General features: G+C 49.1%; 7 protein-coding genes across 7 annotated transcripts; 5 read left to right on the top strand and 2 right to left on the bottom strand.

Moving 5' to 3' along the window:
* Window positions 1-128: 128 nt before the first annotated feature.
* Window positions 129-4,958, top strand: Aud_004941 (uncharacterized protein; the record flags this gene model as incomplete). The annotated part of the gene is made up of 7 exons (XM_043289877.1): window positions 129-376; window positions 444-984; window positions 1,748-2,893; window positions 2,979-3,089; window positions 3,247-3,362; window positions 3,411-4,063; window positions 4,117-4,958. 7 exons carry the CDS (start codon window positions 129-131, stop codon window positions 4,956-4,958), a joined length of 3,657 nt encoding a protein of 1,218 aa, XP_043145812.1.
* A 791-nt stretch (window positions 4,959-5,749) lies between these two features.
* Window positions 5,750-6,363, bottom strand: Aud_004940 (centromeric DNA-binding histone H3-like protein cse4; the record flags this gene model as incomplete). The annotated part of the gene is made up of 2 exons (XM_043289876.1): window positions 5,750-6,096; window positions 6,171-6,363. 2 exons carry the CDS (start codon window positions 6,361-6,363, stop codon window positions 5,750-5,752), a joined length of 540 nt encoding a protein of 179 aa, XP_043145811.1.
* Window positions 6,364-7,110: 747 nt separating this feature from the next.
* derA (putative ER-associated proteolytic system protein Der1) lies at window positions 7,111-7,932 on the top strand (the record flags this gene model as incomplete). Its single annotated transcript, XM_043289875.1, has 2 exons — window positions 7,111-7,299; window positions 7,372-7,932. 2 exons carry the CDS (start codon window positions 7,111-7,113, stop codon window positions 7,930-7,932), a joined length of 750 nt encoding a protein of 249 aa, XP_043145810.1.
* Window positions 7,933-12,561: 4,629 nt separating this feature from the next.
* Window positions 12,562-13,761, top strand: Aud_004938 (glycosyltransferase family 32 protein; the record flags this gene model as incomplete). The annotated part of the gene is made up of 3 exons (XM_043289874.1): window positions 12,562-12,840; window positions 12,900-13,055; window positions 13,123-13,761. 3 exons carry the CDS (start codon window positions 12,562-12,564, stop codon window positions 13,759-13,761), a joined length of 1,074 nt encoding a protein of 357 aa, XP_043145809.1.
* A 1,302-nt stretch (window positions 13,762-15,063) lies between these two features.
* On the top strand, window positions 15,064-15,796 carry Aud_004937 (uncharacterized protein; the record flags this gene model as incomplete). Its single annotated transcript, XM_043289873.1, has 2 exons — window positions 15,064-15,406; window positions 15,489-15,796. The coding sequence occupies 2 exons, from the start codon at window positions 15,064-15,066 to the stop codon at window positions 15,794-15,796; spliced, it is 651 nt and encodes a 216-aa protein (XP_043145808.1).
* A 180-nt stretch (window positions 15,797-15,976) lies between these two features.
* On the bottom strand, window positions 15,977-16,766 carry his3 (imidazoleglycerol-phosphate dehydratase HIS3; the record flags this gene model as incomplete). Its single annotated transcript, XM_043289872.1, has 2 exons — window positions 15,977-16,392; window positions 16,448-16,766. 2 exons carry the CDS (start codon window positions 16,764-16,766, stop codon window positions 15,977-15,979), a joined length of 735 nt encoding a protein of 244 aa, XP_043145807.1.
* Window positions 16,767-17,138: 372 nt separating this feature from the next.
* Window positions 17,139-17,786, top strand: Aud_004935 (uncharacterized protein; the record flags this gene model as incomplete). The annotated part of the gene is made up of 2 exons (XM_043289871.1): window positions 17,139-17,228; window positions 17,400-17,786. The coding sequence occupies 2 exons, from the start codon at window positions 17,139-17,141 to the stop codon at window positions 17,784-17,786; spliced, it is 477 nt and encodes a 158-aa protein (XP_043145806.1).
* Window positions 17,787-19,112: the final 1,326 nt, after the last annotated feature.

Raw genomic sequence — 19,112 nt, 5'->3', positions numbered from 1 at the left:
TATCCATGACTTACTGTCAATCTTCAACGAAGGTTTTCGGAGTAAAGGACAAGAAACGCTGGAGACAAAGCGCCAAGCTGCTGGTTTCCCGTCTAGCTCGCATCGAAAGCACGCGGCTTTCAGTCAACATGGTGTATCCTTTTCGCAGGGCTGGAGAAAAGCTGAAGACTGTTGCGAAGATGGATACGTGGGTAAGCGGCCAATCCGAAGATCGGACCATAGCGACGAAACCTTCGACCCGGTGTCATCTCCTTGAACTGCCCACAGAGCTGCTCCTTGAGATCATCTCGCATCTATCTGTAATACCTGAAACATGCCTGGCTCTGACCTGTAAACGATTGTTTGCGATATCCGGAGCCATTTTCGGATCCGTAAGGTACAGAAACCGCCTCATCAGCTTTGCCTAGGCATTGAAGTCCACTTCGCTAATTTGGACCCTTCAGGTTCAGCCACGATTTTGCACCTCTATTCCACCATTACCGAAACGGACACAACTTCGTCACCACACGATGGCAACTCATCAATATACTAGAGAACAGCAGGTGGTGGGCCTGCTCGAAATGCTTGAAGCTCCATTCGCGAGATGCCTTCTCCTCTCGCGAGCTCAGGCGCAAACCGGAGGACCGAGCTTGTTTGTTGGGTAACTTTGCGGGCATAGTCGACTTGTGTCCTTGCAAGAAATTGACATTTCGGGATAAGATGGACCTCGTTGAACTTTTGAAAGTGCGACAGCGGCCAGTTGCCGCCTTACAGTCTCAGTTCGGCGCCAGCATTCAACAGCGGTTCTGCTGGCATTCTTGCTCCAAGGACTATGGCCCTACGCAGCTACACATTGAGATCTTCCCAGAGCTGGACGATCAAGACCAGTTGAGAATCAAAACCGAATACAGATTGACAACGGAATCCGGGAAGCTAGGAAAGGAAGAATACATAACGCCCCGGTTCGGATGTGCTCATCGATCAGTCGACCTGTGGCTTTCCAGTGTATGCCAGACGACTATTTGCCAAAGCTTCGACAGCATCTGCGCGTCATGCAAGCGGATATCAATTTGCAATTCTTGCAACTCAGTGCTCAAGTGTCCTCGGAGGCAACCATCCCATGTTGACCAGGCCTCAGGCAGGGTAACTTACCACTTCTGGACCGAGAGATGCCTTGGTGGGACCACGTCAACGCCAGATCAGACGTGGGCTTCTCAACGTATACATCCCGCTGAGAATTCGGTTGAAGTCGACAATTGCAGCGAGGTATGCCCTTGGACTGTCCGGGAGCATCCTCCTTCAACCGGCCCACCTGCTCTGGGAATGGATATTCTTGGTCCTGCAGTCCAAGATCAGTCGATGAGTCAGCTTTACACTTCAATAAACCAGATTTAAAGACCGGGGAGACTCTGAGCCTTCGGTACTTCCAGCTCGACTATAAGATGGCAGGCACGGCGTTATGATGGACATGCATTCGTATTTGGTTTTTCGTTTGCTATTGTGTATGATGATTCCCATTTTCCAATGACTTCTTGTGGATTTGGTTCCCTTCTCTTTTTCGTCTGTTTGGACAAGTACCTTTGCTTCTCATAGAGTATACCCTCATATAGCAGATCAAGTCATTTCCTTGCAATGCATCTCAGTACCATCTACGTGATGCCTGTCTACCGCAGACTCCGTGTAATAAGACTCCGTGTAATAATAGTTCTAAAAGAGAAGCAGCTTGCGAACAACGTCGATGGTTTTAGCACAAGCGTCTTTCTGTTAGGCTGTCGCTTATCCGAAGTCATACGTAGGTGAATCAGGTGGTCTGACCGCCCTGGAGTTTCTCCGAACCGAAACGGAAAAGGCGCGTATCATGATGAAAGTACCTCGTTTGATAACATCTTCGTCCTCAAATTCGAAATCTATCATCCTGGATAGCAGAGTGTTGCGATTCCATGACAGTTATCTGCGTTCGGGGGCGATGAACTACCCACCATCTCATAACGGTCAATATCCTCCGCAGTATTTGCAGCAACCACAGCAGCTACTGTATAGCAATGCCGACTCAAACGCTTCGCCATATGAGTATGGCAAGCCTGTCGCTTACCCTCAGACCATAATTTCGCCGTATTCGTCCTACGGACAAGCATATAACATAGAGCAGCATCAACAACAACCACAATCGCACCACCAACAGCAGCAGCAGCAGCCGCCGCAACAGCAATATGTGAATCCATCTGACGTGTTCCAGCAACCGCTTATTCCTCCTGCTTCGTCGTCTCATCTTGCCCATGGCTCAACCCAATATGGTGCCCAACCCATGGTTTCTGTTGCAGGCAACAGCAACCGTTCCCCAGCCGTCGCAACCGCCTCAACGTCCGCGCAATCAATACAATCGGCATATCAGACAGCCCCAACTCCAAATCTGGGGAATAATGTCTTCAACCAGTACCCTCAGGTTGCTCTTCCAGCGCATTCGGTTCCAAGTTCGAATTCAGTAGCTGTCGCTCCTCCCGTGCCATCTCCGAAACCCACTCCTCTTCCGTCATCATCAAAACCTGCGACTCCTGTTCCATCCTCGAGAGCAGCTCCTCCCGTCCCGTCAGCATCGAAACCCGCGCCTCCTGTACAGTCTAAGAAACCTCTTCCTCAAATCCTGGTCCCGGCTCCTTCACCGGACGTCCAACAGAAAATGCAGCGCCAGGGCTCTAAGAAACAAGTGCAACGACAGAGCGCTCAGCAACCCGTGCAAAAGCCAACCAAGCCCCCTATAGATTATCAAGTCCTCTTGTTGAGCTTGGCAGATGAGTATTTAAAGGCAGCTTATGGTCACGGGACCATGGTCGCTTCATCAAGGCGGGAGATGGAAATTGAGGAATATTACAAGCTTGTTGCAACAGGTCTTGGTTGCCTGGAGGCAGTATTAAAGGTTCGCATGGCCGCTGACCCGATTATAACGATTGCTTTGTCAGTAACTGTCGAGCATTCATGCTAATTTCAGTGTTACGCTTTAGAATTGGAGACTACAGCCGCGAATGGAAGCTCTTGTAAGGTTGCGATATGCGCGCATCCTGTTTGAGGAGACGGAGAATGATCTTGAGGCGGAAACAGCCCTGAGCAAAGGGGTAAGGGGTTCCAGCGCACAGTCGTTCATTAAACCAGCAGTCTACTGACATTCTTGCTTCGACAGATTGATTTATGTGAGCGAGTGAGTTGGCGTCCCTCGGCTATGCACTGCCATTCCCCGTGGAACAAACCAGCAGATTATTTACGGTATTGCAGAATCGCATGTTAGATCTCAAATATAGTATGCAGCATCTTCTAGCGCGGATGCTACACAAGACCAACCCGAAAGCCTCATTGAAGGCTGTCGATGGTATGATACTGGATGTTGAAGCGTAAGTTGTAACCTTGCATTCCACAAAGCTTGCTTCTAACAGTCGCAGATATCGCCATTCAGCTTGGGAGTATGCTTTTCGCTTTCTTCGGGTGTCACTTTCGTTATCAACATCGGCACATCAGGATTCCGTCTCTGCGCTGCAACATTTACATAAGATCTCGAATATGGCTAACCGACAAGGTGACAAAGCTGTTGCAGCCATTTCGGCCGTAATTGAAGCACTTGCTCATTTGCAACATGGAACGAGCTCCGATGCAATCGAACAGGCTCAGCGTGCGGTTGCAGTAGCAAGAAGCCATCAACTCAACGATGAGCTCCGTCATATACCGCAGCTCTCGACTCTGGTGCAAATGGTTGATATTTGTTGCAGTCTCCTTGAATACGACATCAACCAGTCATCTCAGAAATTGAAGGTCATGCAAGATTTGATGGACGAAAGATTAAATGATCCGAATTGGCGCGCTGATGGCTCTTTCTCAATTCCCTTGAGCGGAAAATCAGCTGGACCCTCCTCCATTGATACGGGCGATATCCTTCAGGTTCAAAATGGGACGCTCCTATTGAGTTTCAATTGGCTTCCCCAGCACGATCTCTATGCGCTTTGCTATTTCCTTAGCTCGATCACACTCAGCGCAAAGAACTCTTATGACGGTCGTAAGGCTGAGAAATTTCTCCAGGAAGGGATACGTATGGTTAAAGGTATGTCCTACTTCCGTTTTAGGGTTCCAAAAATTTCTAACGGGATTCCGCAGGGAGCTTCAAAGCACCGCAAGAAATTGCAGAGTCAATGGTCAATGCGAATAGACGCGTTGATTGGCGACGGATCTTGTATTGCAATCTTCTTCTGCATCAAGTTTTTCTTGCCTGTGGCCGTACAGATTGGGATCTGGCGAATCAGACACTAAAGGAGCTGCGCCCCATTGCAGAGGGACTCGGGGATCAGCTCCCTGACACCATTCAGCGCTTGATGGAGTATGCAACGGGGGCACTTGCGCAGGCGACTGGGGATCTGGAGGCTGCTCTTTCCATCTTCCAGTCCCCTCGTCTCTCACTATCGTCAATCACCAGCAAGACAGCACGAAATGATCCTCGTCGCGACATCGCCATCCTTGCCACCTTAAATACGATTCTCATCCTCCGTGACCCCAATCATCCGTCTCACTCCAATCTTCCCAGCTCTTTGGCCCTTGTTGAGTCATTCTGTAAGGGTAGCCCCAACAAGTATATCCAGGCGGCCTATTACCTTGTATGTGCGACGGTGCACACAGAGTCAACCATTCAGACCAAGCAGTATCTTCAGCAGGCTCTTCAATCTGCCACGGCAATAAGCAACAGTCAAATTACCTGTATGACCTTGACGTTCATGAGCTGGAAGTATTTCCGCGGCGTGGTTGGGGAGCAAGCTGAAAAAAGCGCTCGGGCAGGCCGGGCAATGGCAAAGAAGGCCAATGACCGACTTTGGGTCAGCGTCACTGATGAAATGCTGGCAGAGACCTTGGAAAGGCAAGGGAAAAGTGAAGAGGCAGAGGGAGTCCGCGACGAGGGCCACCGCGTGATGACCGGATTACCGCCAGCGCTGAAACGGCCTGTGTGATTTCACCTTCTTCTTTCTATATCTTCGTTCTTATTTCTTTTCATTTTCGCTTCGACGGTTCTGTCCAAGGCAATTTTGCTAGCCTTCTGTTCTGTGATACCACTTCATGGCCAATTGTGATGATCTTTGCGTACATGGGACATGGCTGGCGCATCCGGGATACATAAATGGGAGCTCGTCTATTGATACAACAAATTGTTGCTACAAAATCTGCTATATGGACATGGAGGCCTGCTGAATCGCAGGTATTCCTTTCCGACACATGATGAAATTGAACAGAATTTGTTCAGAAACGCTCAACCGCATAATCCTAGTAAGTCTCCAGATATTGATAAATTGCGGTTTCCTTGACAGGATTGAAGTGCACACAAGTTGGATGCGCCGACTACATCGCACCCACTATTCAACCTTGCTGGCAAGGCGACTACTTAATATACATGCATTGAACTCGCGAAGGCTCTTTGGCCATGGCACAAAAACAAATCTCAATGTAACGGCCGACACGAACCAGATAGAAACCCATTTCCTGAAAATGACTCCACAACTCTCCATACGCCTGCAACGTGTACACCACTCAGAGCCCAGGTTGAATCGCACCATGCCATAGCAGGTAAAAGCCTCGAATGAGAATTGAACATCATGGAACAAGTCGACTTTCTGCGTGCAATAATCGATATTGGTAGCGTCGCTCCCTTGCATCCGATTCCTCATATGAGAGATATTTTTCCCCTTTGTTGACTGATATTTCTTTTCTCACAAAACGCCATTATGTTGCAATCTGGAAGCTCAAATCAACCCAGACCGCCCCAAACACCGCGTATTCTTCGGGCGAGCTGAATATCTTTCTGCATAATTGTTACACGCTTAGCATGCAAAGCGCAGAGGTTGGTATCCTCGAAAAGATGGACGAGGAACGCTTCTGCGGCCTCCTGTAGCGCCTGAATTGCGTGTGACTGCCATCGTAACTCCGCGCCTACTTCAGCGGGGAGAAGATCCAATGCGACCTCGCGTACGAGTCGCGCAAACGGTAGCTTCTGAATAAGGAGGTCATATGAGCGCTGGTATTTGCGGATCTCTTTCAGTGCGACGGTTCCCGGCTTGTACCGGTGTCGGCGACCTTGAGGGGTTGGATCCCCAGCTAGTATGGTATTAGCGATAATGCTGTTGCGTAGGATTTGATATGTCTGCGTAAGGAGTCATGTATGTACATACGTTGTACGTCTGACGGCCTTGGGGCGCCGGCCGGTCGCTTGGCCCCCCTTGTTCCTCCGCGGGACTTGGGCCGCCCCCGAGTGGATGGTGATGCAGTAGCAGCAGCCTTAGACGGACCTGCACCTCCGTCATCTCGAGGTTGTGTTCGGGGACCCCCAACCGTTTTACGTCCTCGTCCTGTCTTCGGCGGCATGGTGGACAAATGGGCGTTCGGTGTTGCGCGACAAACGTTACTCGAGAGGGCGATTGAGGGCGCGTTTTTCCGTACGAATAGAACCGCTAAAGATATCCGTCCGACTGCGCAATTATGCGCCGTCCACAAATTTGCTGTGTCCTGTCTATGACAGGCGCTCGCGCGAGGACAAAAGGTAGTTTGTTTTGTTTTGATGCTAATCTAGATGTTAAATGTGCATTTGGCCTGACGTCGAACCAATTCCACCCGAGGAACACTTGGCATGGAGCCCTCTATCTTTGAGAAAAACCTTCTTCAACGAGAATAAGACAGCTGGGATGGAATTGGGGGGCTGGTGATCCCTCAATTACTCCATGTCTCCACTGCCTCTACTAAATGCGCCGGCAGAATGTTGTCCCCAGCCATTCGAATTATTTGACGCGTACCGCGCGCTTGAATATCACGTGATGATAAAGATTTGAATTGCTTATCGTTCAAGTCAGCAAACCGTAAGCAAATTCCCGATTGACGTTTTGTTCGGAGGTGGAGAAAAGGCCACCTGGAGCCCTTGTGCCTGCCGTGTCATTATTTACCCAGTTTGACATGTTGTCCAAGATCACATGTGCCTTTTGTACATTATTCAGTCATACTGTCTATGCTCTTCATTAAGTCATTGATTGTCGTTTAATTCATTGTATCTCTCACTGTCAATCACTTCCTTAACCAAGCTCAACTCGTTCTCCGCTCTGTTATTCTATCTCCGACGTAATGGCCGCCATCTGGGGAAATGGTGGACAGGGCGGGCAGTTCCCCTTGGAGCAATGGTTCTATGAAATGCCTCCAGTCACTCGATGGTGGACAGTCGCGACCGTGGCTACTTCAGTATTGGTGCAATGTCATATCCTGACTCCATTTCAGCTGTTCTACAGCTTCCGCGCAGTTTATTTCAAGTCTCAGGTACGTCGTAAGAAACCGCAGCTGCAGAGGACGCTGTTATTTGAGTAGGAGCAAGGCTGACTGCAATGGCAGTACTGGCGACTTCTCACAACATTTCTCTACTTCGGTCCATTAAGTCTCGATCTACTCTTCCATGTCTTTTTCCTTCAGCGGTACTCGCGACTCCTGGAAGAATCTTCCGGTCGATCCCCCGCTCATTTTTCGTGGCTGTTATTCTACGCGATGACCTCTCTCCTCCTTATTTCACCATTCCTCTCTCTTCCATTCCTAGGCACCGCCCTCTCCTCTAGCCTGGTCTACATCTGGAGTCGCCGCAACCCAGACACTCGACTCAGTTTCCTCGGCATATTGGTCTTCACCGCGCCATATCTTCCCTGGGTTTTGATGGCCTTCAGCTTGGTTGTACACGGCATTGTACCCAAGGATGAGATTTGTGGCATTGTTGTCGGCCACATCTGGTACTTCTTCAATGACGTCTACCCGTCGCTTCACGGCGGCCATCGCCCCTTGGATCCACCACGATGGTGGAGGCGAATCTTTGATCCGAGAGCAAGAGCTGGAGGGGCACAAAGAACAGATACGGATAATGTAAACCGTGATTTTGCTGCAGCGGCCGCGCCTGAGGTCCGATGAGTTGCTGGCATGTTGAGCAACGTTATTCAGCGGCCCACGATTCAGGGCAAGATGATCACACGCACTAGTAACGCATCCAGCGCGGCTACCGCCTATATAAGGACTACCTGAGAAGGAATCGGTTTAGCCCCGGTTGGATTTAGTGCTCCAGGCTCGGACGGATTTACTTGCAACAAGTCATCTGTTTGGGATACTGTCCGTGTGTTGATAATTAGAGATCACGACATATCAGGGCCCCGACTGCAAGCAAGCAGCACACCTTGGAAGAAATTCGAGGACAAGGTGCAGCGCACATCGGCGCCTGGTTGAGATGGCTCAAGACATGGGGGATATCGAACTATGATCGTCCCGCTATATGAAAACTTATGTGTCGCTCAGTATAAGCTGGCTTCAAATGGTCTTGTGTATCAGGTGGACTACGATCATTTGCGACGACATTCTGGCTATAATGGCTGGTGAGGGACTTATGGGGATTTCATCCATTGCTTAGTCGAATAGACGCTTCTAGACGTGAATAGAGACAGAGCTTAGGACAAACACCACTAAAGTAGCCCACCGAAGCTGTAGGCAAAAATCAAACGAAAATCAGTTCCTGCGTCTGCCTCAGGCCCTCGGCTCGTACCGAATCTCGACTCGCGACAAGGCATGGCTTTTCGGTTGATCAGTTCGTCATCAACACTCGATATCGGCCAGTAGTCAGTGCACTGCAGAACTGCACGCTTATCTTGGCTGCGCTGGTACAGTTTAAGTTAGGCATCCACCTTCATGGTCTGCAATGAGCCTTTCAATAGCCCAAACGATTTCGCAATGTGCGATCCACTTGACGAACGCGTGACTACATCCTTCTGATGTCCAGCTGCACGGACTTCAGCTACCAGAAGATCACGCTGGACATTGAATGGTCCGGCGAACGTCTTTACAATAATAATGATTGTAGCGATCATTAGATACAAGGGCCTCCAGATGACCCTTTAACAGCTTTTGTTGGAACTCAGAGAAGAGATGGCTTATCCTGGAACAGTGTGTCTTGCCTGTGAGACTCAAGGTAGGGAACCTTCAATAACTGGCCCACTACGAGTTTGAATGAATTTCACCGATTGCATGCATTTTAGTCCAATGAAAAAAGTCCCTATATGGCCAAGCCTTTAAACGCCACGAGTTTTCCAGGTAGCTAGGTGGTTTTCCTCAGACTGTGAGAATGCTGATTGGGCTTCTCGGTTTTGTGGGGTCGGTTATTCATGGACATTGAACTTTGATTTTTTCAGCTTTTCTGTGTCTACAGTAGAAAAGGGCCCCTTCGATTCTTTACAGTTCAAGCGCACCAAGGCAGTAAGATGCCTTGTGACCCTTTGTGAATTGTAAACTGCATGTCTGGAGGTTGGAAGTCTTGGAGAATCGAAGTCTGGTAAACTTGAGCAAAGAGCAGATGAGACAAGCCACTGCAGTCATCGTTGCGGCTAGATTGTAGCACTACCCTCACCTTAGATCAACCCACTTGAGTCTTTTGATCAGCGCGAAATGGTAACAGTCTAAGAGAGCTGTCTCTGGGCTTCATTTGTTGGTGCTAATTCGGAACCCTTGGCCAACGCTCGAGCCGGGGTTTTGACCTTCCTCCTCAACCAAGGCTCGGCATCCCTTCAAGCCTAGGATCGCAAGGTGGATGAGGTCTTCTGTGGCGATCTCTGGAATTTGAGAATGGGACAGCACTCCGTTGAGATGATGTAGGCTGCCAAATTTGTGGAAATGCTTGTCGCCCCATTGAAGAGGATTTGCTTGGAAGAGTTCCGCTGTCACCGCCACCTGACAAGAGTAAGATCAGAAGACATTGCCGCATATGGGATACTAAGGTAAGTTTGATGGAAGCGGGCAAATCAGGTCCTGAGTTAGATTGAACGAGGACTGTGGACTGCGATGTGACGTGCTGCCGAAGTCTTGTCTGCTTGCTACGCCGCAGCCGATAGACGGATGCTAAGAGCGCTTCAGAGGCGAGCTCGTCTGAGCAGATATGCTGAGTAGGCGGGACACGAATACGGAGCTACAGTACCCTGTAGTGCGTACCTCTCAACACCATGCCATAGTACGACTCAGACCATCCATACTGTGGCTTTTGGAACTTTCCATAACTCGCAGTTTCCTGCTCTGCGGTCTCTGCAGCGTGGCTTGCCTCAGAGCATACGTACTCCTTTGCCCGTTCCATGCTGTCGGTACCTATCTAGGTAAAGTGGTAATGTCCAAGCCACAATAGGTCGTAATATTACACGTTACGCTAGCCATACAACTCCATCCTGTTACCTCGGGAGTATGCTGAAACTTGAGATAAACTTACTCAAACAGCGCCCTCAAACGACGTCGAAGGTATTTTGGGAGCTTGCATACGCGTGCCTCGCAGTTCGTACTACCTTACCGACAGGCTGACAGCTGGCTTTTATGGTGCGATACAAAATTCTTTTCTTACGCAAAGTGGTTGATAATCGGAGTGACTGGTTGGAATTGAGGAAGCAATCCTCGAAATCGATAGCTTCAAATATTCATACATACAGCGAGCCTTCATTTTGGTTGAGTGATCAGGTCGAATTCATGGTAGACCTAGATTAAATCATAATAGTAATAACTATGCCATTACACAATGCACAAGCGGCGATACGAGTACGAGGAACGTTTTTAGCTCCAACCTTACAAGCCAAGATTGGTCATTTTTATCCGCAGCGACCTTGCATTATCATCAGACACCTCATTTATTGGTTCAGTCAATACACACAGTCAAGGCATAAGAAGGAAATCCGTAATCCACACTGATATAATCACCAACAAATAAATCATACGTGTCAATAAATCATTAGAGTCTAGGGTGGATATGATCACCTGCTCCCTAGAACCAAAGAGAAACTAAATAGATCAACATCTGAATAATATTGTATTGAAAATAACAATGGTCGCTTAATCTGTATAGAAGGAAGAAAAGCACGTTCGATGCTCTTCACAAAGGAGAAAGGCTTTGGACAACTGCGCCAATCCCGCTTAGTTATCCTTCCTGCCTCAACAAAATGCTAACGCCGAAAGCAGAAAAACTATGAGCTAAAATGGCCTAGTTCAGTGACGAACCTTGTCGCTCCGTTAGTTTCATTGGTGCAAGCTTCTTAAGTATAGACTGCTGTACTGGCCGTTGATCCTAATCCTCTTGAACTTAAGACTCTTCATCAGACTACCTTCTATTGGCGTCCATCAGCTCAATGACAATATGCGAATAGGAATCTCAGCATACGATTACATCCTGCCTAACCTACCTTACATGTTTACCAGTATTATATCTTACCAGAGACTCGCGCGTAAGGTACGTAATTAATTTCAATGGGCACTGCAATGCTCCTCAACCCTGGTATTAAACTAGCCCGGTGAAAGTTCAACACTAGACCTTATCAGGTAAGGATTTCGCGGGCTAAATCAAGTAGTGTGGCGGAGGCTTAGGCCTGGCGCAGTGGCTCGCAACTCCAACCTAAAGTCTTTCCCCGAATATTCGCAAACTTGCTCCACTTCAGTCTAGTATCACGCCCCGTCGCCCCCACCTCTCCAGGGCACTCTCCCCTGAACTGCCATGGTCGTCCCTCGTAACCATGGACCGCTGTTAATGGATGTTGACATGGGGCGAATCGAACGACTCAAACACCCACGCGGCCACGCCTCCACTCCTTTCTTTCTTTTGCTCTTCAACTGCCCTCTACTTGTCTTTCTCTAGCTGATGCTTTGTACGAAGGCATCGTTCGTTCCTTCTCTTCACTCCCCTAAATCATTTTTCTCTCGTCCTTTTCTTTTTTTTAATTTTTTTTTCTAAGACTATTTCTTTCCCTTACACCCTTTTTTTCTTTTTTTTTTTTTTTTTTATTTATCTCCAGTCCAAGAACTTAACATTCCTACATTCATTACCATTATTGAACTACAGGTCCAAAGCGTTCTCTAAAGATTATTTGCCTAATTTTCTTTCAAATCTATCCTTGACAAAGTTAGCTCTGCTTCGTATTATTCGTCGCTTCTTCCCAACGGCCCCCCTCCCGCCTCCCTTTCCCCATTCGAGCCTCTCAGATCATTTCTTGAAATCGTCAACTATTATTACTGCTAATAAGTAGTGGTGGTAGTAGTGGCTTATCGTCCGTCACTAGGCTTCATCTTGTGTCGGTCCTCTCACTCTTCCCCAATCTCGCGAGCACTTGCGCCGAATTCTGTGGTTCTCAATCAAAAAGGGCGTCGAAAACTTAGGGCAAACAGAACCTCTCCTATTACCCTGTCTCCTGAAGAACGCCTGTGCTTTGCGACAGCATTAGTCCTCCTCCACGCATATACAACCACTATTTTTTCGGATAATAATTAGTATACAATCGCCAGATCCGGCAATTGGAGCTTACATTGTCAACTTTTTGACCCCCTGAGCTGGCGTCAAAACAAGGTTGAAGATAAATAACAACCCGGAAACAATTGCTGCGGCCTCTTCGCGCTCAGAAGAACGTCGCACGACACGCCCTTACGACTCGAAATCACGTTAGAAAACAATTTCCGCTTCAATTGGGAACTTCCTGTCCATCTTTTGTTCGGCCGTACTGTTGCAGAGTTGCACGGTCGTGCTACTACACATCCAACATGCGGCGCGGTGTCTTGATCTTTCTCATCGTCAACCTGCTTATCATATCATTTCTTGTGCGCAGTGTCTTCACCTTACTATCCTTGCTGGTAGAAGATGCCTCGGCCGATGCAATTCGTCACGCGGAGCTACCCTCGCCAAATTCGAGTTTAATCGAACAACGGCCGCAGATTATACCCAAGATCATTCACCAGACATACAAGAACGAGACAATACCAGAAGTATGGCGGGAGGCTCAACAAAGCTGCAAAGACCTGCACCCAGACTATGAATACATTGTATGTGCTTCATTTCCGTCAGCTGTTGGCTCGTTATACTAACGCGTCCTCCCCATCAGCTATGGACAAACGAAAAGTCCCGCGAATTTATCAAGGATGAATATCCGTGGTTCCTCGACACATTCGACGGCTACAAGTACCCGATCCAACGGGCAGATACTATCCGATACTTTGTGCTTGCTCACTTTGGTGGCACATATATCGACCTCGATGATGTATGTGTTCTAAGCATGGTTACTGTGTTGAACCGCGAATTCTATTTGCTAACTCGAACCTATTCAGGGTTGCAACCGGCGCTTGGATCCGCTCCTCTCCTACCCTGCCTGGGTGCGCCGTACCGTTCCAACGGGTATTTCGAACGATGCCATGGGATCCGTTCCCCAACACCCGTTTTTCCTTCGAGTTATTGAATTGCTGAAATCTTACGACCGCAGCTGGCTGCTTCCTTATATTACTGTCATGTACTCGACTGGTCCTCTCTTCCTGTCAGTGATTTGGAAGGAATACATGCAAGATAAACCGAGTGAGGCTGCACGAGTTCGGATTCTCATGCAGGATGAATACAACAAGTATTCGTGGAGCTTCTTCACTCACCATGTCGGCAACAGCTGGCACGGTAAAGATGCCAGGTTGATCTTCTGGATGGGCCAACATTGGGTGTTTCTCACTCTTCTAGGTTTCATCCTCGCCTCGGTCGTGGGATTCTGCCTCTGGTGGGTCTATGGGCGCATGATTCTCCTGAGCTCGAAATACCGCTACCGATACTCGAAACTACCGAGCCTGGTTCGCTTATCTTCCTCCCCCACACGTCGATCTCGAGGCATGATGCCTACGCTACTTCGTCGCGTTAGCTTCAAAGAAGACGAAGAATCTGCCCATGTTACGGAAACCTCGTTCGAACTTTACAGCCGTCGCGATTAAGGTTCTACACCTCTTTTGTGACTGAAATGTGACTGTGGTCACCTCGCAACGCATTTTGATACGACTCCTGCATTCAGCATTTCTTGTAGCCACTATTCCCGATGGTCGAACACTGTTCTGAGACACGCAGTTCTGGGCCCTGTTTTTCTGCTTATTCGTGCATGTATGGAGTTTTTCTTGGGTCACGGATTGACCGAAGCGCTTGTTTGGATCAAATGGTTGCTTGTACATGTTTTGGCAAGATGACTTGGATCTATCTGCATGCGAGGTGGTCTGCAAGGCAGCCTACCCGCACTGTATTGGTGATCTACTTTGCTCTTTCCGTTTCACCTTTCATTCTCCATTGTCTCTTTTACATATATTCCTTGTATTGATCTTTCACCTCCCCTTTTTGTCCCACCACCTTTCATGGCACTATAGACTTGCGCTCGTGATGGGTGTGCTCATCCCCACTACGGATATAATGTATCGGCTCGAAAGCAGACCGGAAATAGAATTTTGATAAGCGATGATACATACGCTTGAACAGGCCAATCAAGTGACGATCCTCTTCTTCATTATCAAGCCCAAGGATGCCTCTGTACTTTCAAGTTATCATTCGAGGACCGGTGGAGAAGGAGTGCTATGGAATTGGAGGCTTGGGCTCCAGATGATCCAGTAAGCCTGAGAGGTTGTCAGTAAGCTGTTCTCCATCCTGTTTGGTCGTCAGCACCATGCAGCTTGGAAGGATACTGTGCAAAGTGTTTCAGCCCCGATTCTCCGTGTTCCAATCACCTTTTGAGTTCGACACTGGCAGATCGCCGCTAATGCATACCAGGCGTGGGTGGACCTGCGAGAGGCATATGCTTCAGATTCGTCCAGCAGCACCTTAAGAGACATAATCGTCTTTGCAACGGTCGACGAATCCAGAACCACACCAGGGGGTAGGATAGGTAATTTCTAGACAAATCTACCCCTGCAAATACAACTACAATGAAACATGACACAAAGCGACTCCGTAGACCTCTGTTCGTTCTATTCAGGCGCAGTTTCACCAGCCATTTCCTCTCCACCCTGAAATATGTGGGAATGGGTAATGAAGAATGCAAACTCTTGTCGCTGCTCTGGTGATGAAGGATGTGACTAGTGACTAATGATCTCATCAGCATTACCTGCCTTGCTTTTTGAAATCATATAAAGCCTGCGTTTGAAACCAGTACCGCTCATCCATCTTTAGATCACTTCCTCCCAGGATTCATACCGTCTGTTATACATTCCAATTGCCGGTAGCGGGACAGGCCAGCCGCAACAGCGCAGCTCAACATGAAGCCAACCCATCTTTACAACGCTCTCTTCTTCCTCGCCCTCCCTACCCTAGGCTACGCGGCTCCAGCTTCCACCACTGCCCAACACCTGGCCCGAGAGGTGAAGATCACAGCAGCACAGATCGAAACCATCGCGCCCAAGTCAAAGTCGTGCGCGGACGCGCCTGCCCCAGGCGAATGTGCCACGTCCGAGCAGGCCGCGGCCAACATTGCCAAGTCGTTCGAGACGTACAAGGTGACGTCGGCTGCCGAGCAGGCGGCCGTCATCGGGTTAATGGCGTTTGAGAGTTTGGAATTTGAGTACAATAGGAACCATTTCCCCGGTGTTGCGGGCCAGGGCAGTATGTTATGCAGTTTTACGATTTGTATTTTGCACTTAAGCTTTGCGCGACAGGAGGGCTGACTGTGTTGGGATTCGAATAGCTCGGAATATGCAATCGCCTGCATTCAATGCCAAGTACGCGGCTTCTCTGCCGGCTCTTGCCGACAAGTTGAAGGGTGTTTCGGGCGACCCGGCGGGTGTACTTGACCTGTTGCTGTCGAATGAGGAATATGATTTTGGTTCTGGGGCCTGGTTCCTCACCACGCAGTGCTCGCAGGATGTGCGGTCGGAGCTGCAGTCTGGCTCGGAGGCTGGGTGGCAGAAGTATATCACCAGTTGTGTGGGGACAGATGCCAATGAGGAGCGCAAGGCGTACTGGACGCGGGCCGTGCAGGCGCTGGGTGCTTAGAGTTCTCTGGAGGAGCGCTTTTGCATTTCGACTAATGGTTCCAATTGAGGAGCAATGCAGTGTATTCTTTGGAATTCATCTGTACCATCGTTACTTCGTCTCTCGAACCGCTGATATATCCGTAGCAAAACAAACGCCCCGTTGTTTGACGTTTCCCCCCTCATATAAACTTCAGCACCCTTACAGCACTCCCTTCGTACTAACCACATCTCCCGCTCCGACTTCACCAGCCACCCTTCTGGCACAGGCAGTGCGGATAGCTACGGCCAGCGCCTTGAACGCACTCTCCGCACGGTGGTGGTCGTTATCTCCGTATGTGCAGCCAACATGTAGTGTTACATCAGCAGCCTGCGCGAAGCTGTGCAGTCCATGAGTGATCATCTCGGTGCTCAGATCCCCGATCTTCTCCCGCTTGAAGCCCAAGTTGATCACGGCCCAGGGACGGCTGGAGAGGTCGATCACAGCCCAGGAGAGAGCTTCGTCGAGCGGAGCATCGCCGCGTCCAAATCGCGCAAGGGATTGACGGGCGCCTAGGGCTTTGGTGAAGGCTGTACCGAGCGCGAGGAAGGTATCTTCGGTGGTGTGGTGATCGTCAACTGTATAACACGTTAATCACAAGACAGTGCTAGTGGGCGAGACTGAAGGCCATACTGTACAGATCTCCCTTGGCTCTGATGGCTAAACTCCACCCAGAATGTTTGGCCAAAGCATGCAGCATGTGATCCAGAAACCCGATCCCGGTGCTCACGGTGATCTGCTGAGTAGGTGTGAATTGGGTCGCATGGGCGGCATTCTTCGGAGGAACGATGCCGTGCTTGGCGGCCTCTACCTCCTTCAGGTCTTCAGGAGCAGGGAAATGCTCCGACGGTTCGTATGGAGGGAGCACGCCGCCGTCCAGAGAGAGGGAGACCTGGATCTTGGTCTCGTTGGTCACCCGCGAGACGGTCGCTGTTCGTGCGGAGAGAGGCATTGTGTAGATGTAGGACGGCAGTTTCAGTAATTGGAGGGTTGTGGATGTGGGATTTAGTAGACAAGCCGTTACCCGTGCAATTGAATCCTGATTCAAGCTGTTGTTAGCAGTATCTCGACTCAAGGACTGGTGATAATCAAGGGCTGGTTCAGCGTCGCTTTTTTTTAGCGGAACATGTCCCGCGTATCAGTATTCCGGAAATGGACAATCACTTAATCCGACTGTATACCATAGCTTGCGTCATTCACAGTGTTATCAAATGATAACAGCTGAAAATGTCATCTCGACTTCATGTCAACGGTTCTTCTGGAATTTCTCTTTCTCAGCCCATAACATCTATAGAACCCTTGGCACATCATCAACTTCTCGGTCATGCCTACAGTGAGTCAGAAAGGGGACATTGATCCCCCAGACGAGGTCACGTCGGAGGCTGTTCGAGGGTTCCTCACTGGAGCTTTTCGGGTGGGTTTGATCATTATAATCCTTGTTATTTCCAGATGAGTTCCATATCGGGTTCATGAAGTGGATGTTCAGACCTTGCCCAAGCGTTCTGTTCCAATCGCTTGGGCCAATTTAGAAGTATGTGCTGGCCAAATGAGTGCAACATGCTGACGCACAGCTCTTGATTGGTAGTTTGGCTCCGTGTCCATTCTTGCACATATGATCCTTATGCTTCCTCATCCTTTCAAGTTCTCTCCCACAGCAGCAACTCCGTCACATCCACCGGCGTCGCCGTCATCAAGTCGTCCGAGGACACTGCCATTTTCCAAGGACCATCTACGGTCCAAATTCATCTACGGCCCCCTCGAGGGGTTTTCTGAGTGGCTGTCTCCGACGGCCCGGGTCTACCGAGGATTGACTCCGCAGTTTAAAGTCTTCTTACAAATTGCGGCAATGACTCTGGGAGGATGCATCTGGGCCGAGCGGAGAGTGAACGAATATATTGATTTCATGCGGAAGGTAAAACGAGCTGAACGACTGCAGGCACAGAGGGTAGCACGATTCTCGGAATCGGAGTAGACGGATTTTGTACGAGTTTGAAATTTCATCAAATGTCTCCACTCATCGAAGGCACCCACGAGCCGAAAACACAGAGGCAGTGTCGATGTGTGGCATTGCATCGTGTCGAGCCGAGACAATGAACAGAACGATACTAATGGCCTGCCCCTAACTACATGGCTCAACTGGCCGATGGGCGCATTATGTTGCCGTTCTCTCCTCGCCGCGGTACTTGCTTTCTCTGCGGGGATGAATCTGAAACGCTATATCTCCGTGACGACGGCTCGACTAAGTCCTGTAGATCTTCAGCTATTGCGCAGATCAGCAATAGGACTCCGTCATTCATCAAGAATACAAGCTGTGCTGCATCATAGACTCCAAGTTGATCGTAGGATAAAAAGGGCCACGATTGGAAACGATCTGTAAAATGACATCAAGGGTAAATCACTCGATCCAAATGGCTTTTCTTGGCCTTGTATTACGAGTACTATGATGGTTAGCCCTAAGCCAAAGTCACTTGCAACCTTACTTTGCTGGGGTTCGCGGCTATTCTCAGCTTCTCGAAGGCGCCAGGCTTGTGTCTCAATGAAATAGGCTTCGATGGCTCCGTTCAGGTGAATGAGTAAGGTAGTGAGTATCTTTCAGGCTTATTCATATAGGATCGAAGTCAGAACCATAAAGGAGGCAGGAACCACCCTGAGTTCCACATAGTTGACGGTACTAGGCACTGGCCTTGGGAGATAAAATTGAGATTGCAAAAGACTTGGAGCTGGACAGTGTACCATTTTCTCAGAGTGGAATACCTCTCTCTCTCTAAATTGAGTAATCCACACGATCCAGAGATCTGGTGGAGCTTGCATTGCGCTAGCTGAAAGCTGTATTTAGCTGTCGTACAGTGTAGAGATTCCGTCCTTCGGAGGCGTTCGTCTCCTGAAACCCGACTATGAGCTAAAGAAAGTATCTTGAACTGTTCTTGTACGATGGAAGAGTCCTCTGTTCGTTTATTTTGTCTACAACTGGTGTGGCTCAGGTCCGTCACGCTTTTTGTAAATGAAGGGTCGCCTCAAATTGGTTACCAAGATAGGCTAAGTGTTAATTGGTATCAGGTAGCTTAAATCCACTATGTTTCAAAATTCAACCCCTTTTTTAGCTACAGAGGACCTGGCTAGAGACTGAGGTATCCGGGTCATCTAGATACTCGCCGTCAGTAGTGTCAATGCCGGACGGTCAGGATGAGAAGCTAAAGGACTGATACGGAGGTACATAATACTATGGGTATGATGCTACTGTTGCCAATTTCCCCATACATTGCGATGGAGTCCATCTGATCATTTCCCATTGCGGAGC

Source organism: Aspergillus udagawae (assembly GCF_001078395.1).
Source record: "Aspergillus udagawae IFM 46973 DNA, scaffold_3, whole genome shotgun sequence".
Taxonomy (NCBI): domain Eukaryota; kingdom Fungi; phylum Ascomycota; class Eurotiomycetes; order Eurotiales; family Aspergillaceae; genus Aspergillus; species Aspergillus udagawae.
The sequence above is the reverse complement of the archived record's forward strand: the minus strand, read 5'-3'. Positions and strand labels throughout refer to the sequence as shown.